This window comes from Anabrus simplex, chromosome 3, assembly GCF_040414725.1.
Source record: "Anabrus simplex isolate iqAnaSimp1 chromosome 3, ASM4041472v1, whole genome shotgun sequence".
NCBI lineage: Eukaryota > Metazoa > Arthropoda > Insecta > Orthoptera > Tettigoniidae > Anabrus > Anabrus simplex.
The window spans coordinates 26,246,615-26,272,857 of record NC_090267.1 but is presented as its reverse complement, the minus strand read 5'-3'; the positions used below and the strand labels follow the sequence as shown (position 1 = coordinate 26,272,857).

The window sequence follows — 26,243 nt, the reverse complement described above, 5'->3', positions numbered from 1 at the left end:
GGTTTTTCTCAAGGACAGGTTCAGCAAGTTTTCAGTCACTGTTCAGTGTAGTATTCGTTGGGTGCGGATGTTATAGTTTTCATGTCCTCTGTCAGTATGGCGAGTAAACGGAAGAAAGTGATTGTTTCTGTGGAAGACAAGTTGAGTGGGTTAAAGAGACTGGACAAAGGGGAAACTCTTCAAAAAGTGGCTCCAGATTATGGTGTTGGACGTGTTACAGTGGGAGACTAGAAACATAAGAGAGAAGAAATTGAAAAGTGGTGCTCCACCAGAGCAACAAGTGATGCACTGAAAATTAGAAAAACAATGGTTCACTCAAAACCGGTAAAAAGGCTTGCCAATATCTGGCCCCATGTAGTATTAATATTTATTTTGTCATCACATGGCTCTGGGCAAATGGGAGTGAAACGCGTCGTTGCTTGTCATCTGTAACTATAACATACTGGGTTCAGCAAGAGAACCCAACTTAGCCTCTTTCACTCCAACTCCAGCATGTAACCTACAAGAGGTGTCCCTGTTAAACCGAGCAACCCAGTGGAAGGTTGGGTAACCAATCCCAGCGGGAAACTGGGTCGGTGAGCCGATCAGTGCTGATGGCTTCAAGGCTTACAACCTTGATAGTTAAAAACCCGTTACCTTTTAGGTAACCACCATTACGACTCTCGTAATACTCGAAACATGGAGACAAAGAATATTCAGAAATGTACCCCAGGTGGTAAACAATCCACCCCCACACAGTCTGGGGCAAGCAGGTCATCGGATTCTGGGGAACCTGCACCTTCATGCTTCCCACTTCTATCTAATTCTGCTAAACGACAACCAAAGAGACACATCGAGTACTTTGCTACAATAAATATTAATTCCCTACTGAAGGTAGGTAAGCTCAAACAAACGCTTGACGTGCTGAAAAAGTGGAGTTCAAAGTGTGATGAGGCTATAGAAGAAAGGCGTAAAGCCTGGACTAGGTGGAACCAACATAAAATTGAAGCCAATTATGAAGCCTTCCTCATGCAAAGAAAAGCTACAGCTAACACCATCCGCAGTGCCAAGAGAAATTACCTCAGGAGCCTAATGCAAGAGGCTGAAAATAATTTTCAGAGAAACAACTCAAGAGACCTGAACAAAGGACTTAAGAAGCAAACGACCCAGTACACAGCTCCTACCCTCATCCTCCACGGGCCAGATGGAAAACCTCAACTGAACAATAAAGACTGCACCAAAACTCTTGCAGATTATTTCCAGAAGCTACTAAATGCAGAGGAACCTAAAGAAAAGCTTATTTTCCATGAGCCTTCACACAGGAACCCTGATTCTCAACCACCTACTAGAGAAGAAATAAAGGACATCATCGCTGGTCTCAAGAACAACAAGGCTTCAGGTGAAGATGGCATAGTTGCCGAGATGTGGAAACGTGCAGATGACCAGTCTTTGCAGAGCACCCATCAAATCATAAAGGACATATGGACAACAGAGTCCCTAACCGAAGGATGGACGTCTGCCGTGATTCACCCCCTCCACAAGAAGGGAAGTAAGACAGATCTCAACAATTATAGAGGTATTTCCTTGTTACAAATTACCTACAAGATCCTCTCTGTAGCCCTGCTTAATAGAGTCGCTACACAGCTAGACTCACAGTTAGGTGAATACCAAGCTGGTTTCCGTAAGACCAGATCTTGTCCAGAACAGATACACAATCTTAAGACAGTTCTCAATTACAAAAGCCGAGGTGGACATCCCTGGGTGGTGGTCCTAGTAGATTTTCAGAAAGCTTATGACTCTGTGGACAGACACCCCCTTTTCTCCATACTATGGGAACTTGGTCTGGATGGGAAGACCCTACGATTGATTCAAGCCACTCTGAGGAACACGACGTCCAAGGTCAGGTTCAGATGTGAACTATCTGAAAGCTTTCCAATCAGAACAGGAGTTAGACAGGGTGATGGTCTCTCCTGCATTCTCTTCAACTGTGTTCTGGAAAAGATCATTAGAGAATGGAGAACTATGCTACCACCGGGAGCTGGACTGAAGCTTGGGTACAAGAGAGACAACCTCATTGTCCCGTGCCTAGCCTTTGCCGATGACCTCATTTTACTGGCAAACAATATAGAGGAGGCTACCTACAACTTACAGAGTCTTTATGGTGTAGCGGTTAAGACTGGTCTGAAAATCAGCATCCAGAAGACTGAATTTATGACCAATATCAAGGAGGCCCCTTCTACAATTCCTCTCACAGACGCTACCATACGAAAAGTACCTGCGGTTAAGTACTTGGGAGAATGGATTCTGCGAATCAGAGCGAGAACCCAGCCATAGATGCCAGATGTACCAAGTTTGAAAGGGCTTATCACTCGTGTCGTAGTATCTATTCATCTAAGTGCCTCTCCAAGAACCTCAAGCTCAGACACTACAACTCGGTAGTCAAACCATCTGTTCTGTATGCTTCTGAGTGCCTTGTAATGGCTAGGAAGGGCCCACTCAGAAAGCTGGAATTAAAAGAGAGGAAGATCCTGAGGAGGATATTAGGACCAATCAGAGAGGAAGGAGGCACTTACAGAATCCGCCATAATGATGAACTGTATGAACACCAGGAGGACATCGTCACGTCTATAAGGAAAAGGCGCCTGACCTTTTATGGACACTTGGCCCGTCTGGATTCCGAAAGACTCACCAACAGGATATTCACAGTAACAGGAAGAGGCAAGGCTTCTAAGAACAAATGGATCACGTCAGTTAAGTCAGATATAGAACAACTAGATATCCCACCGGGACAAACTCATGACCGACTACTGTTCCGTCAAGCCATCCGACACGGAGTTTTCCCAACGTCCCTTACAAGTAAGAAGACTACAGGAACTAAGTGGACCGAGGAGAGAAAGCTGGCTCATAGTCAGCAAATGAAGGAGTATTGGAAGAAGAAGAAAGCAACAACTTTACCCAAGAGTAGATACGAGCCCCGTGGTCCTCAGTAGGCCTAAACGACAAAGAAGAAAGAAGAAGATGGAGCTAAAAGGTAATCCTAACGTTGAAATTCCGGTAAGGGCAATAAATGGCGGTGTATTTCCATAAGGAGTTTAATGAAGGGGACCCTAATTTTACTGCCAGTGTTGGGTGGCTTGAACGGTGGAAAAAATGGTACGGCATTGGGCAGCTTAATATCTGTGGAGAAAAACTGTCTGCTAAATCTGATGAGGTTGTGAAATTTAAAATGGAATTTCAAGAAATAATTCTTGCTGAAGGATTAACTGGTGATCAGATTTTTAATTGTGATGAGACTGGGCTGAATTTTAAGATGCTGCCATCAAAACTCTCGCAGCCCAAACCAAGACATCTGCACCTGGCTACAAGCGTAGTAAGGAAAGAGTTACTGTTCTTGCCTGTAGTAATATTACCGGAAACTTAAAAGCATTTCTGTTAATGTTCCTGTTCATGCCCATGTTCCTTCCACCTATCGTGATGTCACTATGTCGCCAATGGACTAAAGTGTGCTGGAAACATTGAAGAGTAAATATCAGTGGAAACTCCTTTCATCCCTGATAGAGAAAATGGACAATGACAACAACATGATAGAAAAGTTAAAACGAAACAACATGAAAGACTTGGCATACTGGATAGAGCAGTCTTGGAAAGAAGTTGAAACAACAACATTAGAAAGTCTTGGAATATATTGTTGAGTGAGGTTGAACATCGAGAGGAGGTGGTACAAGAAGATATGAAAAACATTGTTCCCTTACTGAATTGCATTCCTGGCTGTGAGGATGCCATGTCTCAAGATGTCAAATCAAATCAAAATCAAAATCTCTTTATTTCCAAATGAGGTGTCTACCTCGGTGGCAAATGGTACACTAAAATACATTATTGTCAAGCACTAAATATTAAATTAACAAGAGAAGAAAATTTTTCCTATAATACAATATTATACAATTTATACTAACAATGTTTTCTATTAAACACACAGCTCATCCTTAATAAATTTATATTGTTTACAAAATTCTACTTATAATATCTCCTGTACTACTTACAAATATAGTCAACTGATATACAGTATGTGGAATTACTTCAAATGATACTATACAACTGGTATAACATTAATATTTACATTGCACTTATTTATTTATTTACTTTCTTTTATTTTTATTTTTTATTATCCATTCTGGATCCTAAGTAGCATAACGACCTGCTGCGTCTTAACCAGAGCCCCTTTTGCCACCACTTTTCAGAGTTCCTGAAGGGCCTTCACAGCTACCGTAGCGGTCCCAGGGCCCTCGAAGTCCCCACTGTACTTCACCCCTACAGGCAGTCCCCTAATTTGGCTGTCCAAACTCCTTAGACCAGGGGATGGAATTAATTTATTCACACACTTTTTTTTATTTACAATAACCTGCACTGGTCGAATGCCCTCTAACACTTCATTTATTTTCTCTGTTGCTGTTTATTCTCTTCTTGAATATCTGTACAGATTTTGGAAAAGGATCAAACACTACCCCTGGTAAACTGTTCCACTCCTTCACACCCTTCCCAATGAATGAAAATTTACCCCAATCGCTTCTGCTAAAATTCCTTCTAATTTTATATTTGTGCTCAGTCCTGCCGATATAATTATTTTCCAACTGAAGCCTCTCACGGATATCTCCCCATGCTGCTTCTCCTGTATAGGCTCTATATAATCCTATAAGTCTAGTTTTCTCCCTTCTCTTACTTAAAGTTTCCCACCCAAGTTCCTTTAACATTTCTGATACACTACTCTTTCTCCTGAAATCCCCTGTTACAAATCTTGCTGCTTTCCTCTGCACACTATCTATTTCTTTTATTAGGTATTCTTGGTGAGGATCCCAAACACTGTTTGCATATTCCAATAATGGACGAACCATACTCAAGTAACTTTTTTCTTTTAATTCTTTGTTGCATCCTTTAAGTAGCCTCATTATGACAAGTAATGATCTGTATGCTTTCCCAACAATGTCATCAATATGACCCTTCCAGTGCAAATTACATTCAAATCTCACACCTAAGTATTTGCACTTGCCATCTTTTGGGATAACTACCTCATCCAAAGTATATTCAAATTCAGTTTTAAAACTCCTGTTTGTAAAAGTTGTAACAGTTGATTTGCCTCCATTAACCTTCATATTATTTTCTTCAACCCATTGTTGGATACTTTGTAATTCTGAACAATCCTCAATGTTGTTTATTTCTCTATAAACAATTATGTCATCTGCATACAATCTTATTTTTGATGTTATATTGTTCCCTAAATCATTTGCGTATATTAAGAAAAGTAACGGACCGATTATACTACCCTGTGCAATTCCCTTCCAAACTTTCTCTTCCTGAGATACATTATTACCTACTTTGACTTTCTGAACCCTTGAATTTAGAAATGCTTTTATCCAACGTGTAACCCTTACGTCCAATCCTATTCCCTCCAATTTCTTTAATAATATTCCATGTTCCACTCTATCAAAGGCTTTGGAAAGATCTATGGCTATGCAATCTAACTGACCTCCTGAATCCAACTGATCTGATATGTCCTGCTGAAATCCCACCAGTTGTGCCTCACAAGAAAATTTCTTTCTAAATCCATACTGGCTCCTCATGAACCAATTTTTATCATCACATATCCCTCTGATGTACTTCGATATTACACTCTCCAGAATTTTACAAACTATACTGGTCAGGCTGATTGGTCTGTAGTTCTCTGGTTTCCTTTTATCACCCTTTCCTTTATAAATTGGTATTATTATAGATTCCTTCCATTCCTTTGGTATTACACTATTATTTATGACATAGTCAAAGAGAAATTTTAAATAAGGCACTATGTACCACCCCATTGTCTTTAATACCTCCCCAGTAATTTGATCACTTCCTGCTGCTTTTCCTTGCTGAAGCAGTTGGATTTCTCTGAAAATATCTTCGTTTGTGAATGAGAAGCTTCTTGTTTCCCTCTGTCTCTCTCCCTCTCTATCTTCTGTTTCGGTTTCCAACTCTTGACAATCATCTACTGAATCTCTAAATTCCCTACTAAATAGGTTTGCTTTCTCAGTATCTGTTAAATAGTGTTCACCCCCTTCACCCACCATTGTAGGAATTTGGATTCCTTTTCCTTTTTGATTCCTGATATATGAATACAGCTCTTTCCATTTCCCTTTGTGGTCATTACCCTCTTGAAGTATGCCATTCATATAATTCTCTTTTGCTTCCTTTTTCACTCTATTCAGTTCCCTCATTAGCTGTTTTCTAGTTTCTCTACTCTCCCTACCCTCTTTGATTTTCCTGTTTACTATTCTACATTTTCTTTTTAATTTTCTTATTTCCCTTGTATAATAAACAGGGTCTGAGGTCATTTTACCCTTCTTAACAGGTACAAATCTCTTCTCTCCTTCCCAAATAATTCCTTTAAATTTAGCCCAAAGTGTATCCACGTTACTCCCTTCACTTATCCAACAACTGAATTGTGATTTAAGATAAGTCCCAAATTCATCAACTTTAGTTTTTCTGTACAATTTCTTGTCTTGTGTAACCCTATTATTAAGCCTTTTTGGTACGAGTCCTACATCCATTATTACAGCCTTATGGTCTCCTATTCCTTCAATTACCTCAGTTTTATCAACAATTTCCCATGGTTTAACCAAGAATACATCTAGTAAGTTATTGAGACGAGTCGGTTCTTGTACTACTTGTGTAAATCCTCCCTCCCAAATTAACTTATTTGCCAGTTTATGTTCATGGGCTTCACTTGCAGCTCCTTTCCATTCGACTTCCGGCAAATTTAGATCTCCCCCAATTATTACCATATCATTATTATTGTTTTTACGAGTATAATCTATTATTTTTTCAAAGATTTCCATGTCTCTTTCCTCTCTTCCAGGCCTGTATGTTCCTATAATTCCCACCTCCTTCATATTATCACAAATTAATTTTATCCCTAATATTTCATCCCTTTCATCGGTAAACCATTCATGTGAACAGTAAGTTTCCTTCACCAGAATAAACACCCCCCCTCCCTTTTTATCTCCTCGGTCTCTACGATAGACTGTGTACCCTTCTGGAAATACTTCTCTATTACCCACCCCTTCTTTCAACCACGATTCCACTCCTATCACCACATCAGTCTCATAAGATTCCATCAATGTACCGAATTTTAATTGTTTATTTACTACACTTTGACAGTTTACCAAGAGCAATCTCAGACCCCCTTCCTCCCTAAAACTTGACTGTTGCAATTGGGTAACTTGAAATTCCTTACTATCCTGAGTTTCTTTTTTCTAGTTGACTGAGCCAGCTTGAAGTACAGCTGGCTCTTTCTACTAGTTTTCCTGGTCAGTATTATAACTCAAGGGAGTTGCCTGTTTTACAGTACATATCTTAAGATTAATAAAATCTAGAACAATATTTGCTATCTTTCGTTTACCTGAACTGTTTAGATGGAGGCCATGTTTTGTATAACAGTATCTCTCAAAACTGCTGCATTCAATAACCTGAGTATTCCGAAAATGTTTACAAATTTTAACAATATCTGTATTGACCTTGTCCACTTCAATGTTCACACACGAGTCTCTACTCAAATCATGCCTGTGGGGGCACGTTCACTACAAAAACGTTAGTGTGGGTCAGCTTCCCTAGTGTATGTTTAAGTTGTGATCTTACATTCTTGGCGTCGTCGCGAGCTACGTCGTTCGTCCCAGATGTAAGCAAGTGGTGTGCACAAGATCAGCTATTTGAACTAACTGACCCTGATATGCTAACGTAAATGAGGATGATGATGATGATGATGAAGAAGAAGAACGAGGAATGGCTTTATACAAGTAGATCATGCGAGACAGCAACAATGGAAACTACGGGCTTTCTTTCAAGGAATGGAATTAATGTCTGTGTAAAATGTGAACAACTACAGATGGTGGAAAGAAATGAAGCATTTAGGGTGGGCATGCTGTTTAAATAGTTAGATTTTCCAGCAAGAGGAACTCTGGCCATAAGGTGTGGTAGTTCGCTGGCACATTTTTCGGAGGACAAGAACAACAACAACACAGGGAGCTGATCCCACGAACGAACTACTAGACATTCTAATCCCAAGACAGCAAAAATAAAAAATGAACAACTAAGGATGATGTTATGGAACGTCTCAAGAATACAGTTGCAGTGACTCCTGAGAATATGCTGGACTCGTATAAGTGACAAATATTTTTAACTCAGCATTTATTTGCAAAACAAGAATCATTTGGGCAACTGATAGAGGAATCCTATGCATTCTCAAGTCCAAATTATCACCATTTAAAATACAGTAGAGTTTCGATTATCCGACCTAAACGGGACCTGCAGTACGTCAGATCACCAAAAATGTCGGATAATACAGAATAACTTTCAAAATGAACTAAAACAAACAGGAAGGCTATACTGTATTACTATGTTTTACGGTACTCTATTTATTGACTTAACAATTCAATTGTACAGTAGACGCAGTACTGAACGAAAACATTCCAAATGTCTACGAAAAGAAACTTGTCGATAATGTCTGTGTCTGCTGATTCAAGTTTTCTTGGTGCGAGATCCCGCCATCGACGATAATCCTTCACTGTGATTCATCGTTTTCTCCTTTTGTTCTGCAATGCCTCATCAGTCTCTTGCTTCTTGCCTGGTGTTGCTGGTGTTGTACCTTGTACCTACTTATTGAGAACACAGGTATTTTTACATCTAATTCTATATATACAGGGTGAAGCGTAATTCGCGCACTCGGGCGTCGCAGCGCGACTCCTCACATGCCAGCAATAAAAAAATGTCTCTTACAAAATTTCGTATTGCGAGTATATCCGGTAGAAAAACGACGTTGAAGATTAGCAATCTGGCAACACTGTAACCATATGTAGGGTAACTACCGCTGTCAGCACGTTCTCGTCGTGTTGTACAGTTGGTGCAGTGGGTAGAGTTTTTGGTTGGCATGCAGGAGGTCGATGGTTCGATCCTGGGTTGAGGAGCATTTTTTATTTGCTAATTTCCATCTGACATTACCTACTGTAATACAGTAAGACACCGTTTCTGAGGTCACATGTATCCTACATTTACAACATTTTGTAACACTGAAACAACAAATACCTGGTTAGACTAATAAGAAACAGACAGCTGAAACAAACAGATTACACATCTAGTAGATGAAGTGGTGCGAATAAATTCACGTCCACGACGTGGAAAGGGCGCCTTTCAAAGCTGACCAATGAAAACTATTGTTCGTCCATTTCTAGGATCGTAGTATGTAAGTGCAAATGGTTTCTAGAGGACCCACTGCAATCACTGTTGACGATTAAGATGCCAGATACCATACCACCTGAACTACATTTACGAAATAAAAAACATACGCCTCAACTCAGGATCGACCACTCGACCTCCTGCATGCTAAGCCAAAACTCTATCCACTGCACCAACTGTTCAGTACGACTAACTTCTGCTGACAGAGGTAGTTACCCTACATGTGGTTACAGTGTTGCCAGATTGCTACTCTTCAGCGTCGTTTTTCTGCCGGATATACTCGCAAGACGAAATTTTGTAAGAGACATTTTTTTATTGCTGGCATGTGAGGAGTCGCGCTGCGACGCCCGAGTGCGCGAATTACGCTTCACCCTGTATAATAGAGCTGTGACTTTCAGAGAACTGAGGGAAAACCACAAGTTAGTGTGGAAATTCTAAGTTCCCATGGAGGGAATTAGATGAGCCTGAAAAGCCATACATCTAATTTTTTATCTGAATAAGTTAGTGTGTAACATTCGAGTTATGTCAGTTCTTCTTCTTCATATTATTCTCTTTTCTTCCAGCTACTTGTTTGTGTCCTCTGCTCTCTGGGTCCTTCCTCATGCTCCCCTGTGTATCGATAGTGTTCCTGTACAACCTCCTGTCCCTGTGCATCATGTATATATATTCAGAAGAACCGCTCAGTATTTTCTCAGTTCGTATGTCGCATCATTGCACAAGACTTCGATAATCGAATCACAAGATCACCAGTGAACATGGACAGTGAGTAAGTGAGCCAAGTGACGCAATAACTTGAATAAGAAAATGCTGAATCAGAAAACCACAGGGCTACTCTACATCTCAGGCAGCCTATACAAAATATGACGATTTAAAAAATCCTCTACTGATAGAAAGAGACATTTTTTCGAAGATGACCAAGCGAGTTGGCCATGCAGTTAGGGTCACGTAGCTATGAGCTTGCATTCGAGGGATGGTGGGTTCGAATCCTACCGTCGGCAGCCGTTAAGATGGTTTTCCGTTGTGCTGGTGTTGTACCTTGAACCTACTTATTGAGAACACAGGTATTTTTACATCTAATTCTATATATATAATAGAGGTGTGACTTTCAGAGAACTGAGGGAAAACCATAAGTTAGTGTGTAAAATTTGAGTTATGCCAGTTCTTCTTCTTCATATTATTATTATTATTATTATTATTAACTACATAAGTTGTACTGTACTATAACGAGCATGTATATTACTGCACAAGTGCCTATTTATTCTTGCATTTCATTTTTAACGTATTTCTTTTGTAAATTAGAGGCCAGTCAGTTTGACATGTAAGCTTTGGAAAACATTCTTTCAGATTATATTAGACATGTCAGCAAAATTAATAACTGATTCGATAGAAGGCACTTCGGGTTAAGGAAAAGTTATTCCACCGAAGCTCAACTTGTAGGATTCCAGCAAGATATAGCAGATATCTTGGACTCAGGAGGTCAAATGGACTGTATCACAATTGACCTGTCTACGGCATTTGATAGAGTGGATCATGGGAGACTACTGGCAAAAATGAATACAACTGGACTAGACTGGGTTGCTATATTTCTAGAAAATAGATCTCTCAGAATTAGAGTAGGCGAAGCTTTATCTGGTCGTCCCCATAGAGTAGGGGTAGTGTGCCTGCCTCTTACCCGGAGGCCCCAGATTCGATTCCCGGCCAGGTCAGGGATTTTTTCACGGACCTGAGGGCTGGTTCGAAATCCACTCAGCCTACGTGATCAGAATCGAGGAGCTATCTGACGGTGAGATAGCGGCCCCAGTCTAGAAAGCCAAGAAGATTCGTCTTGCTGACCACACGACACCTCGTAATCTGCAGGCCTTCGGGCTGAGCAGCGGTCACTTCGTAGGCCCAGGCCCTTCAAGGGCTGTAGTGCCATGGGGTTCTGGTTTTGGTTTCTTTGAAGCTTTATCTGATCGTGTAATAATTAAGAGGGAAATTCCTCAAGGCAATATTATTGGACCTTTATGTTTTCTTATATATATAAATGATATAACTCCGCCATTGTCCGGTCCCAAGTGTGGAATGAGAAAGGAGGAGGGTTTGCTGGTCTGGCACCCAGCTGCAAAACTGCGAATGTTGTTTGTTTTAATTTTATAAAAGCGTCTCTTGAATGCAGTTAATGCAGAATCCCTGAAGCCAATTGCTGTCTTATTATTATTATTATTATTATTATTATTATTATTATTATTATTATTATTATTATTAAAAGAGCTTCCCCGAAATCTGAAATGAAATAAAATGGGCACATTGCTTTTTGTAATAGCGCATTTTTAAATCTGCAGAAGGAAACCTAGTGTGTAGAAGAGTGGTTTCATACCTTGTTGACAACAAACATAACTGTCTTTAAAGCACTGATCTCTATACATGGATCGCTGATGGCAGCTCTCCGCTGCAGGAGAAAGTACGCCAAGTTGAGCGCGCGGTTCGCCATGTTGGCGTACCCATCTTAGAGCTCTCCTTATGGGGAAGCAATGATAATATAGTCAATTTTAAATCGCAATTAATGGCGCGTTGGAATAATTAAAAGTATAGGAACATGTTCACTCAAAGCATAAGGACATTGGGATCACTGACACGTCGTTCTGAGGTCAGTAAATCTCCGGGATAGCAATAAAAATGAGTGTATAATAACGGCCGATAATATTAACTTAGGTGCTGAATACATGCAATTAGCGATCGGTAACACAATACGAGTGAAAATCAGTTTCTGGAAACATTGCTGTAAATTGTATACATGCATGCCACGAAATTATGCATTCTTAAAATGATGTACCTATAAACGTAGCTCACTATACAGGCCTAGATTCGACATACCATAATCGGTGCTTGATAATGAATTCCTGTTTCCTGTTTCTATGAAATAACGCGCAGTTTATCAAATTAAAATATAATTTAAGCAAATGTACACATTCATAAAACCAGCAAATATTCAAAACTTGTCAATATATCACATTACCTGCAGCTTAATTTACTATTACAGACCTCCAATTAAATTCAACTACCAAAGCAATATTGATGGTCAACATCAGAAATATGTAACACCCGTTAAATGAGCCCCAAATACTACAGCTAGTATAATGGGATAGCCTAAAACACCCACCACACTTTGCCTTCTCCCACCACTCCAGTGTCTGAAACCCATAATTCTTACTGATGTAAATAAGGTCTAGAATTCCTCCAGACTTCATTTTCTAAGATTGTTGTAAGGTCACGTCAATTATTTCATCAAAACCGTCAGTTTAATTATGACAAATAAATAAAAATATAAGTAAATCTTTCCTTGCAGTTAATGTTCAATAAAATTGAAAACAGTTGGCTATACATCACTTCTAACGCGTGCAGTTTGTCCATTTTTATCTAAACAGTCTTCCTCAAAGTGATGGGAGCAGAGAACAGCTGTTTTAGAAGGCTCCCAAGTCTCCCGCCTGATATTCCTAATCCATAATCTTAAATGTTCGGGTTTCGAGAAAGGAAACCTAGAAAAATTGCCATTTTGCTCCCAGAATATGCGAAATAAGATACAATAACCTAAAACTCAAAACACTACTCTACGAAGATTATTATGTACAGTATAAAACTCACCGATGAAATGATTTCTCCTTCTGCTGATCGTTTGTTTGTACATCCATAAGCTGAACACTGCGGTATGTTAATACCCGGTAGGATGTTTCTTCATTTGGATTTCACATAAATACATGCACATTTAAATTTAATTTTGTAATTTACAAGCAGTGTCCGCCTCTGTGGTGTAGTGGTTAGTGTGATTAGCTGCCACCCCCAGAGACCCGGGTTCGATTCCCGGCTCTGCCACGAAATTTGAAAAATGGTATGAGGGCTGGAACAGAGTCCACTCAGCCTCGGGAGGTCAACTGAGTAGAGGAAGGGTTCGATTCCCTCCTCAGCCATCCTGGAAGTGGTTTTCCGTGGTTTCCCACTTCTAATTTAAGGCCACGGCCGCTTCCTTCCCTCTTCCTTGTCTCTATCCCTTCCAAACTTCCCATCCCCCAACAAAGCCCCTGTTCAGCATAGCAGGTGAAGCCGCCTGTGCGAGGTACTGGCCATACTCCCCAGTTGTACCCCCGACCGAAAGTCTGAATCTCCAGGACACTGCCCTTGAGGCGGTAGAGGTGGGATCCCTCACTGAGTCCGAAAGAAAAACCAACCCTGGAGGATAAACAGATTACGAACGAATGAATTTACAACCATACTACAAGGCAACAAACCTATATTCATAAAATACACTACTATTTCTTTTGAAATAACACAGCACAGAACACCCATGAAACTACAATCAAGGGGGTTGGCGTCACTGAACTAAGCATAAACAAAGCAAGCGTGCTCCTCGTGGTCTATTCAATGGGTCTACTACACCGTGCGCTCGCTGCCATCTTACTACGCCAGTCATCTTCTATTCGGCTTACTGCTACCCAAGCCACCAGCCATCCATGTATAGAGATCAGTGCTTTAAAGATAATGACAAGAAAGGCTTCATTATCGATCCGACCAACCGATTCGAGCACCATGTCTGCCAGTCTACTGAAGTTCATCTTGAAAACCAGAACATCTATGCGTCCACCTCCCATTCTACAAAAATAAATACCAGCTGAATGAAGTAGAGATTATCGGCCTAATGATGGTGCTCGTGGCATAATATCTGCCTTGTTCATAGAATTCTGGAAGAAGTTCGACCTGTCTATGAACATCATTGAAAGAATAGTTACCACCACCATACGTGGATCTGTACACATCCTGAAATCTTATTTGTTCGGATCTCCACAATTTAAAAAATCCGTATTACCACTATATTTCTATAAGATAAAACATTCTGTATCCTGATATGCTTTACTTTGTCCATTGTGGCAACCTGTAATTGTGGGAAGGCATTGATTCGTTCAATAAATATATCAAGGGAAAAACTGTGCCAATGACCTTCAGAAGGGGAGGTAAACAAGCTGTATTCCATCATAAAACTGGATCAATATCTACAGTGACACACTTCAAATATCTGGGTGCGACATTCCAAACACCTGGCAATACATACACCTTGCACATTAAAAGACAGGGTGAGTGCAGCAAAAAATCAATGAACAATATACACCATTTCAGCAGTTTAACTTATCTCTTGGAACAGCCATGAAACCATTTCACATAAAGATATCGCTTGTCATGACATGTGGCCTACAAAACATCTGGGAATAAGGGGATGATGACCTAGACGTTAGGCTCCTTTAAACAATATGCATCAAAATTTCTGGGAATAAGCCTTTCTCAAGAATAGGCACTTAAAAGAACTCTAGCAAGTTAAAGCAACGTTTCTCAAAAAGGTCATGTGCATGCCATTTGGAATAGGCCTACAAATTTGCCAGCGAAGAGTATCATGTAGAAGAACTATGGCTTACAATGCTTCTGCCAGCAACAACTGGAGACAATACTGGACACAAGCATATCATATACCAAGTCATTTCACCAACGAGGATCAGATTGCGCTTGCAAACTCTGAGAGACAATGTGTAGAAGATATCACGTAATGCATTCGTAGAGAGAGATAAGTTTATGATTCCCTGACAAGGTTCTGCATCACACACACCAATCAGTTCTCTATATTCTGCACCATACAGTGATCAGTTCTCTATATTCTATCATGTTTATACTGTATATGGCCAATGGCTGCAATAAACATTCTTTGATACAAGGAGATGTCGTGGAAACATTACATCAAATAAAATCAAATTCTGCAGATTCTACACTTCTAACCATTTATGCAAGAAAAAGGAGAACTTACAAGAAGATTTTGAAGGAATATAAGAAAACATTTTGGGAAAGAGAAGGAAAGAGAATCGTGGATGAAGCTAGGAAAGATCCATAAATTGCATTACGTCCAAAGAAGCAAACCCAGTCACACTACATTAATATGAAGGTGATGATGATGATGCATGTTTAAAGGGGCCTAACATCTAAGGTCATCGGTCCCTAATGGTATGAAATGGACGCCATGAGATGAAAATTAAAAGACTATCCTCTGACTATTTAAAACAAATGGTGATGAAAAATTGTTATGAGATTAAAACAATCAGTGGATCTAATTTGCAATGCCTCATTTTCTAATAAAAGTACAGAAAATAGAGGTGATAATGGAATAAGGCATTGCCTGGAAGTACAGATATATATATATATATATATATATATATATATATATATAATTCATGTCAAAAGTTAAAATACGCAAACATGAACTAAAATACAAAGGGATAAAAGAGCAGTTAACACACTAAGACAAAGGACATTATTACACACGGTAAAAAAGATCACTATCCCTCATAAAACGGATGACAAGGTCTGCTGACTGTTCATCATCGCGCAGGATGAGGGAGATGGTACGCGGGAGTTTTAGGCTACGGCGCAGACCGACCAGGTCCACGCACTTCGTAAGGATGTGTACCACGGAAAGATGTTTGCCACAAGTACACCCCGGAGGGGGTTCTCCTTTCAATAGATGGGAGTGCATCAGGATACCCTGCCGATCCGAAGACGACATAAGACCAATGCTTCCCTTCGAGAGGCCCGGAGGGAAGTCCTCCATACCTTCGTTGTACCTATTATCGCTCTCAGCTTATTTGGAAGAGGAGTGGCCTGCCACTCCATCTCCCAATGGGACATAACCAGATGTCTCAACTGAGAGCGAATATCACTTGCTGGAACCTTGTAAGGCAACAGGGGCAGTGTTACTGCCTCCTTGGCAGCCTTATCTGCTAACTCTATACCCATGTGGCTTGGGAGCCACATAAATGTGATTCTGGTGCCGGCATCCGAACACCCGGCCAGCAGGTGTTGGATCCGCTGCATCAGAGGTTACCGAAGGAAACAGGTATCAATAGACTGTAGCGAGCTCAAGTAGTCAGTACACAGAAGAAAGTGTTGGCGCTCATCGGACAGTATGTACAACAGAGCTTCACAGATAGCATAGAGCTCTGCTGTATACACACTACAAGTTTCCGGGAGAGCAAAAAGAAACCTATCAGCGTCAGCAACAAACACACAGCCCAGTTTCGTGTCTGTTCTTGAGCCATCCGTGTTGCAAATTTGCAGCATATGACAGAAGGAGCTGCTGGCGCTTCAGGTGTAAAGGCGGCACACCAGACTCAGCGAGGAGGCTAGCAATGGGGCTTGGCCACGTTGCTCGAGGACAAGCAGCGTACAGCCAACGGTTTCCATTGTTGAATTCGCAAGGATAGCTTGGGTGAAGTGGCATCTGTTGCAAATTTGCAGCATATGACAGAAGGAGCTGCTGGCGCCTCAGGTGTAAAGGCGGCACAACAGACTCAGCGAGGAGGCTAGCAATGGGGCTTGTACGAAAAGCTCCCATCACCAACCTAACCCCGCTGTGGTGGATGCTGTTCAGTTTCGCAAGGACGCTTGGTCTTGCTGAGCCATATGCTGCACTGCCGTAGTCTAGCCGGAATAAAATATGTGCCCTATAGAATCGTAGGATAACTGTGCGGTCAGTACCCCAATTACTGCTGGCAAGAAACTTCAAGATACTCAGCATCTTGGTGCATTCTACTTTTAACTGCAGCACATGTGGCTACCACGATAATTTGCTATCGAAAAGGATCCTAAGAAATCGGTAAGTGTCAACAACGGGAAGAACGACATTTCCTAAATAAAGCTCAGGTTGTGGGTGAAGAGTACATTGCCGACAAAAGTGAACAAGAGAGGACTTTGCGGTGGAAAACCGAAAACCATGTTCTAAGGTCCACTGTTCCACTCTCCTAATAGCATGCTGTAACTGTCGCTCTGCGACTGCCATATTACGCAAGCTATAGTGGAGAGCAAAATCATCCACATATAGCGACGGTATTCCCGGAGCCAGACACATCCGTGAAATGGCTAGCTAGATGGTTAGCAATCGAGAGTGATTCAGCGACGATACTGCCTGCAATGGAAATTCTCGGTACTGAAGATGAACCTTGGATACCCGCAATATGTCGAAGTTTAGTCCACACTTGAGATGACGGAGCACGTGACGTCATAGACGACACATTTCTCCCACGATGCTTTCCTACTTTGGCGAATAAGAACTCGTGCCTTAGCCCGAAGTTTTTAAAATGTTACCAAGTTGGCCACAGTAGGCTGCCTACGATATTGTTTATGAGCACAACGGCATTCTTTGAGAGCTGCTGCAATTTCTTTGTTCATCCAAGGAACGAGTGCTCGGCGAGGAGTCCTTGACAAGGAGGGAATGGACTCCTCAGCAGCTGCAAGGATAACTTGTGTTATATAAGTTATACGGCCGTCTACAGTCTGCCTGGTCTCGTCGTTTAAGATAGCGAGTGATCTGAACTTTGGCCAATCAGTGTGCTTAAGAATCCATTGAGGAGCATCAACGGATTTCTGTTTCAACAAAGTAAGAATAATGGGAAAATGGTCAGTCACAGATATTATCGTATGTATTCCACCGAAACAGCGGAACCAAAGCTCGGCTAAGTATATGCTGTAACGTACACTGAAATGAGTTGGTTCACCTGTGTTCAAAATACATAAATCCAGCTCTGTTACCGGTACTAATGTTTCCAACTCCCTTCCCCTGGGGCAAGGCGTTTCAGAGCCCCATATGAGATGATGAACGTTAAAATCACCCAATAGAAGGAAGGGAGGAGGAAGCTGATCTACAAGATCAGTGACATCAGTTATGTTAAGAGGCTGGCCTCGTCGAAAATGAACGTTATACACTGTTATGACATGCAGCGGTATCCACATTGCAACTGCTTCCAGTGGGGTTCTTAGAGGAACCTCTTCACTAAAGGTATCAGAATGAATAAAAATACCCACGCCACTGGACGCCCGGTGAGCATATCATCGTTCTGTCGAGTATAGTCTGAAATTTCTCAAGACCGTATGATGACCTGGTCTGAATTTTGTCTCCTGAATACAGACAATACTCACCGCGTACTTACTAATGAGCTGACGCAGCTCAGAAACATGCCTGTCATAACCATTACAAATCCACTGCAACAGTGCCATAGTGTAGACTATAAAAAGTGTTAGGTTATGAGCGACATGCTCTTAAACCTAAACACTATCAACATCTACATCCGAAGATGTAGATGACAGCTCAACGTCCATCCCATCATTGACAGACGGCGGGACTGACGCCCAGAACTTCGACCCTTTCCGGGGGGCAGGAAGTCCCCTCCTGGTGGAGGGCATGATTTCCCCTTCGTAGAAATTCAGGAGCGTCCGGTAAGGGCGCTCCTCTTCTCCGCCTTCTTTTCAAGTTTAGACGGGCTGGGAGATAATTTCCCAGCCCTGGTCGACGATGCCGCCTCCACTGGGGTGGGCACTGCTTTCGCCGACCTCTTAAGGGGGCAGATTTAGCCTTCCCCCCTTTTCTGTGCCGGCTTATCCTCTTTGCGACTTTGCTCTCAGGAGCAACAGCTGCCTTGGGCGCAGCGATCATCACGTGTAGCGATGTCGTGAAAGACAAACCTGGGAGACTCTGAGCTATCATGCTGTAGTCGAGGGTAAGGGCAGGTGTATTCGTGGAATTAAACGTATGGCGTCCTTTCTGGTAGAAAAGACCATCCAGGGTCTTGATTTCCTGGATTTTCTTCTCACTCAGATATGCCGGACAGTTCCGATCCCGAGGAGAATGAAGACCAGAGCAGTTAGTGCTGTTGTACGGAGTTGTGCACTCCTCCACGCCGTAAGCTACTCTTCCACATGTACCACACACAGACTGATTCGAACGAGATACCATATGTTCAAATCTCTGGCATTGATAGCATCGCATACGAGGTGGGATGTACAGGGTCACATCGCAACGATTTTTTGTTAACTTGACTTTCTCTGGTAACACTGACAACTTGGAGGCACCAGAAGCAACGTCTTCACCGTTGAACTTAGGCGTACTGCACCGGGTGTGTGCCACGCCACGGTTCTTCATGTCTTCTATCAACTCTTCATCAGTGTTCAAAATAAGGTTGCGGTGAAAGATGACTCCGCGAACCAGATTCAAGGATTTGTGCTCCTCCACTTTGACGGGGATTTCGCCAAAGTGGTCGCACTTAAACAACTGATAAGCTTGCAGTGCTGTACGAGTCTTCAAAAGCAAACTTCAGCTGCACATTTTCTTGAGATCCTCAAGTTTGCCGTAGACGCCTTCAATGTGTCTACTAAAAAGGATCAATTTTAACAGCTTAAAATCGTGCCCATCGGTTCTGGTAGCAACCAGAAACCTAGGGAAGCTGGATCCCGTTCCTTCACGCTGCGCATGTTCCCAAGGAGTTGAACCTCTCAGGGAAGCAAAAGTTAAAGACTTCGGTGAGGGACCACCTTGGGATGGGCGACTTCGTTTCGAAGCCATGCCCAAAATCATCCTCCCCGAATGCCACCCACTCCGATCAGTGGTCTCTGTAGCTGAACCAATCTGCTAAGGCAATACCCGCCTGGTCATAGAAGGTACTGCCTGGGGTCCGATGTTGAACGATACCTAATACAGGATGACTGAGGTAATGGGCACTAAGACTCCCTTCCTCCAGTCACCTGCAATAGCACGTACCCCATAGCATATACAGAGCACTAAGTGTGGTGAAAAAATAAAAACAAATAATAATATGTCCGTCTGGCATTTGGCTGTGCGGGGACCTGTGTTGTAAGGCAGATACTACTGCAAGGATACATGACGCTCCCACCCGCAAGATCGCAGAGTGTTCACAAGCGGGATTTCAGGCGTAACCGCGCACATAAGAGGCCCATCTCCGAGCAGCACGCACATCAAAAATTTGGGTAGCGCCCTACCCTAGGCACTCCAGCACATAACATACAACTTCGCGAAGAAATATATATGAATTGTACCTTAAAATCCTTTTTAGAAGAGAGATGTGTTCATTACCAATGCCAGGGACACACCAACCCACCCAAAAATGTATGTTTACTTTTAAAACACACCAAAAGTTTTCACGCACCATCGACCATTAGCCGGCCAGCTACAAGCACGGCCATTGGCCGACATAACGTCATTCCCATAATTCGTAACTCGCTGGTTCCATTACCAACCCGCGCAGAATAAAAACGCAGCAAGAAACACACCAAGAAAAATATGTAATTTAGTAGCTGTAACCTATCTTTCCAAATCCAGGTCAAGCTATGTCATGAGAACAGTGGCACTCCCTTCGAGAGGCTCTTAACTATCGCTGCGGCGCATACTGCCCGCACGGCAAGAAAAAAAGTAATTTAGTGGTTGTAAGCCAAAACAAATTTCGCAGCAGTCCGCTGGACATTTCCTTAACATTGGTAACAGTTTGCAGATCGCTGGCAGATCATAAAGGACGCTCTATCGGCAATCCCGTGAACTAAAAATAAAAGAGCATCATCGGCCGCGGAGCTTCCGTGAATAGTAAGCGGAGTGAGTGGAGTGCCTACACTAGGGCTATGCCAAAATTTGGAATTGGTCTACAATGAACCCTCAAAACACAATAAAAATTAAAGAGGGGACCATGGCCACATGACCCTTTTAGTAGCCTACTTTACTGTAAAGAATCTGTACACATTAGTGTGTGTAAAAGCACTCTTCATCAAGCAAATATTGGGAGTATTCTATCAAGACTTGTCACCTTCTGGCAAGAGAAAGTTTCCTCGTAGAAGATCTCTGGATACATTTTACTTTACCGAACTCTAAAGCCACAGAGGAGTTACTGATTTCTCTATAAAGACGAAGAGATCTGACCAGAATGTTATGGCACCGGAGCTATGATACGTCGGACTTGGTTTATGGGAAATTTCGAAATGAGACATATCTTTACGAGGATGGCGGTGCATGGATTCCATCACCTCATCTGTAAAACGACATCATTTCACGAAACAAACTCGACGTGTGAATGTCTACTGTGTGGAAGGGGTTGCGAACTATATCATCTGGAATTATGTGTTAAAAGTTTCAATAAGCGAGTACGCAAATCAAACGAACCAAACATGTAATTACGTAGTATACTAACCTTCTCTCTTACACTGTATAGTTGCATTAAATGTGTATATACATACTGAATTTCCAATCCCAGTATAACTTTCTAGTTTCAAAGCTGGATATTAACAAGAAGTTATACTCACTTTTTGAAGCAATCTATATCCATCCTTCCTGTGTAGCCCATCATAGAAACAAAATACATCAGTCTGACATCAGTTGGAAACGTTACGTGGTCTTCGGAAGTATTCAACTTAAAAGACATATCCACAGAATGGGAAGCTGTATTTCCACAGCAACTCGCTATTACAAACTAAACTTTGTTCTTTCCTCAGAGTTCAAGAAAAAAATAATTCCTTGGTAAGATCGTTGGTTTTGAGCGCGCTTACCGTTTATATTCTAGATCATTGCTGCCAACGACCATTTGCTTTCGCAAACTAACAGGTGATTTCCTACGAAAAACATGTATGTAAAAATTAATGAGTATATTCTTCACAACGTATATTGCAGCATTAAACTTCTTTAAAAATAGAATACCGATTCACTCATCACCAAAATAATTTGATTAGAGTCATAAAACATGTAAGTGAAACATTCCCCTCCCGAACATGGCATCTCAACCTAGAGTTAACTTACAGTTAAATATAGTAAAATATAGACGGCTCTGTCTCAACCACATGTTAACGTTGGCTACGAATAGGAAACAAAACGCAGCGACTTGGCGAAAACCCGATAGTGACAAAGCGCGAAATCTGAATTTGGATATAATTCTTCGACTTCTTCCATGCAAGGACTATGTAAGAGAAAGGTACAAAATTCCACTATTGAAGTTTCATGAATGTTATTGAGGTTGTTGTTTGGTGCTGGTAGTTATATTCTGAACACTCTACTAAATATATTTATTCAATACCGTAACTTGGGACGCTGGGGTAACTTGGGTCATTACAGCATCTCATGTTTTAGTTCTCCTTATTGGCAACACTGTTTTAGTTCGCCTTCTTGTAAGTATACGGATGTGTGTGCAATAGTGACTGTTAGGCCACGTGCACACCGAGCGCGCTTCGCATAGTGCGTCGCGTGTAGCGTGAAATGCTATGCATAGCGCAGGGCGTGCTTGCTGTTCACACCGAAAACTCTACGCCGTGCTCTCAGCTTAGTTTGGCGCAAGGCGTTTTAGGGTGGTCACAGACTAGGCCTAATGCCGTTGTCCAAGTACACTAGAAACAGTTTACTGATGGATAACAGTTATGTAAAATTGAAAATTAGAAAGAAGTGGGTTCATGAATTTAATGAAGAACGAATTACTTTCGGAGAATTCCATCGTTTATATAGAGATGCAAGACTTTACCGCGATAAATTTTATGATTACTTACGAATGACAAAAAATACCTTTGACCTTCCAAACCCTGCAACTGAAATGTGGCGACAAGTAGCAGAAAAGTGTTGAGAGAAATTGAATTTTCCCAATTGTCTAGGAGCACCGGCCAGCAAACACGTGGAAATTAAATTTACGGCTAAATCACGTTCTTTATATCATAATATTATAAATAGTATTTTGCAATATTGTTACCATTAGCATACACAATTTGTCATCGTAACAAAAGTGGAGTAAGTGTGTGACAAATATAACTCATAAACAGAAATATTTACTTCCAAGCCCAGTACTAGCCTGCAGAGGGACATTCATCATGTTACCACCCTCCATTGGCAAAATTATAACCCGATATTACAGAGTCTGGGAGATTCTACGCACTTTGTCACAAAGTGTTCGACTACATGGCTAAATGGTTACCGTACTGGACTTTGGTCACAGGAGTCCCGGGTTCGATTCTCGGCAGAGCCGGGAATTGTAATAATAATTAGTAAATTCCATTGGCACGGGGGCTGGGTGTATGTGTGTATTCATAATCATTTCATCCTCATAACGACGCAGGCCACCTACGGGAACCTGGCAAGCCGAACTTCTCCTCGGACACTTCCGACAATAAAATCCAAACGCAATTCCATCCTGTCACAATGTTAAGCCCAGTAAAGTGTAGCAGTAGAAGTAATATTACTGTATATGCTTACTGTAGGAATGCGATAAAACTGTTGTAGATACTTAAGTCCACATATTTTGCAAAACAGTTACATTTTTATAGTTTTTGTGTCTTGGGGGCCATATTTCTTCTCTTTGAAACACTGCATGAATAATTTCTTCTTCCATAGCGTCAGAACCAGCTATACTATATAGGTAACGCTAAGCAATTAACCAACACTGCGCGTTGCCTGCCGCTTCGGTTAGCTGTAAGGTAGGCGTTCAGCGTAGCAGAGCGCGGACGGTGTGAACACCTGGCTTAGCAACAAAGCAGTGGTTATGCTTAGCGTGACGCTTAGCGTTGAGCAACACGCGACACACTATGCCAAGCGCGCTCGGTGTGCACGCAGCCTTACTGTGAGAAAATTCATATCTTCTGCGACTTGACGGTAAGTTTGCAATACACGTTTTAATTTTTTTACATATTTATCTAAAAATATATGTATGAAATAACTTTGCCTCCACACAAGAATATATTAAGGCTGAATAAGTTTTCGCGCCTTCATGCATAACCTCCTTAGAGCATTAATACTATAGAGTGCGCTTAGCGCCACCTCGTCCATGTTGCGGCTTGAAGCCGCTGACTGGGGGGTAGTTCGAAGCAGAGTCCGAGAGGTAGTGGTGGGCGAAACTCTCGTTCGAGATACTCAAGACTGACGTCACCACTCTCGATGCATCTTCGAGATCTACGTGGAGATGGGCATAACTCTCGTTTGAGATACTCGAGCCTGACGTCACTTTCTCGATGCGTCTCGAGGCACGCTCCAATTGAACCTCAGCCAGGACGAATATAGCAGAAACAGAAATCATTAGCAAACATTGAACTCGAGCTGTTAGCGTGGCTCAGTTGGCTAAATATCATCGTTAGGCATTATCCTCCGCTACGTTTTGTAGTGGTTGGAATCTTATCTTCAAATATTTTTGTTTGTTCTTGTTTTGCAATCGGAGTTTCGGCTACCAAACACACACCTGTTCGTGCAGAAACAACCAGATCGCTAATAGAAGTAATTGTAACGTTACTGAATATACAAAATAACCAATATATAATAAAATCTCTTCTACTTGAACACATGCAATATAAACCAATCATAATGTAAACAAACCTGATTACCTCGTGGCCATGTCATCAGATCAGTTAGCTTTGTATCTGTATTGCACTGAAAATAGTACTCATAATAATGTTATTTGTGTTACGTCCGTCCTAAATGCTAGTTCTTGACAGACGCCTGGGTGTGGGAATTATGTCCCGCAGGAGTTCATTAACGTGCTGGAAGCCAACGACATGGAATTGTTACCTTTAAAACAGTAGGTACACTGACAGAACATATTGAACACACTGGGATAAAAATGTACGTGTTTCGACAGAGGGTTATCACTCTACTCTGTGTTTTGTATTGTACGTTTTGGTTATTACATATTACAGGCTTTGCTTCTCTCGGTTTTGGGTTGTACGTTTTGGTTATTGAATATTGCTGGCCTTTTCTCTGTTGTCAAGGTATTTTAACAGAAATAAGTTTGTTTGCGGTAATAAAACCGAATAAATCATCATTTAATTACCGGTTCTACTCTATAACGAGCCACCGGAGACCACGGGTACCTTATACCAATATACACAGAAGGTTTCCCTGAACAATTTCCGAAAATTTGTCGATGGAGTTCGGCTTCATCCTGTATATGTGCCTTCAGGTCTGATAATATTGTGGCTGTTCTTGAATGATCCTTTTCAAGGAAACGATCTATTTGTTACCATACTTACATAAAAGTATCGATAGTCCAGAAGGAGACTTAACCCGAGAACGAGTCCCTCTTCGGATACATGCCCACATATAGCAGTATATGCCATTACCGGTATATTTTACTTTCTGTTCAAATTCTTACACAACTCGATGCGTCGTAAAAGACATCGCTTCAATAAAATATTAAACATATATCACACTCTTCGTTACTATTTATTTCACATACCCAGTCCCCGAACCATAGGAACTAATCAATGAAGGAAAAAATATGTTTCCTAGCCGAGAATCGAACCCAGAGACCCTTGGACGAAACGCCAGTACGCTAACCATTTCGCCACGGAAGCGAACAGTGGTTACGTAAAATGCAGGAATACAGGTAGGTAAGTTGACCGCGAGTAGATTATAAAGTAGTTGGCGTATCGTCATTAGTTGTTATAATGATGTTATTTGCTTTACGTCCCACTAACTACTTATTAAGGTTTTCGGAGACGTCATTAGTTGATCAACAGGCGAAGTAGGCTATAGTCGAGGGATAACATACCGCATGCGCATGATGTCCCGATTTAAAATTTGAGATAGGATTACGAGTCAAGACCGACTCCAATCCTCAGACCGTAATATAAGAAAAACATGGCGGCCGAAGTAGCCGAATTACTGGTATTGGCTAACACGAAAATATCACGTGCATTTCATATAAACGGCGGTAATTTAATATGATAAATGCGTTGCCTACACTATAATATAACGTAGGCAACGGATAAATGTAACATCGTAAGGAAAATCACATTTACACGTATGAAAACGCTTCGCCAACAAGTACGCACCACATACAATCAACTAGAACCACATATATTCTACTAGAAAAGAGACCAACAAGCTGATTATTTAGACATTTCAATTCGTCAAATAACGTTTTCTCTTTGATTTCACTTCGCTGGATAGATGAAAATACGTGAAAAAACTGTTAAAATTATATTTCTAGCATCATTTTGAATATTTCAAAATAAATTAAGGTGCAAAATTCCTCGATTTATTCGCTCTCATGAGAACTGTGAAACATAACTTGTTGTCTTAGTTTTGAAATGGTAGATAATTTCTTAAATTCACCACCCAATGAATGGGAAGTACACCCGAAATCATAATGTTATTCGTTTTACGTCCTACTAACTACATTTTTTACGGGTTTCGGAAA

At 41.3% G+C, this 26,243-nt stretch overlaps 1 protein-coding gene across 1 annotated transcript in view; it reads right to left on the bottom strand.

The window, feature by feature from the left end:
- The window catches only part of LOC136866967 (interaptin), a 258,677-nt gene extending 236,840 nt beyond the window's left edge, over positions 1 to 21,837 (bottom strand). The window contains exon 1 of the mRNA XM_067144057.2: positions 21,385 to 21,837. Coding sequence (XP_067000158.2) covers positions 21,385 to 21,503 — 119 coding nt within the window. The 5' untranslated portion in view covers positions 21,504 to 21,837. The remainder of the gene's footprint in view (positions 1 to 21,384) is intronic.
- Positions 21,838 to 26,243: the final 4,406 nt, after the last annotated feature.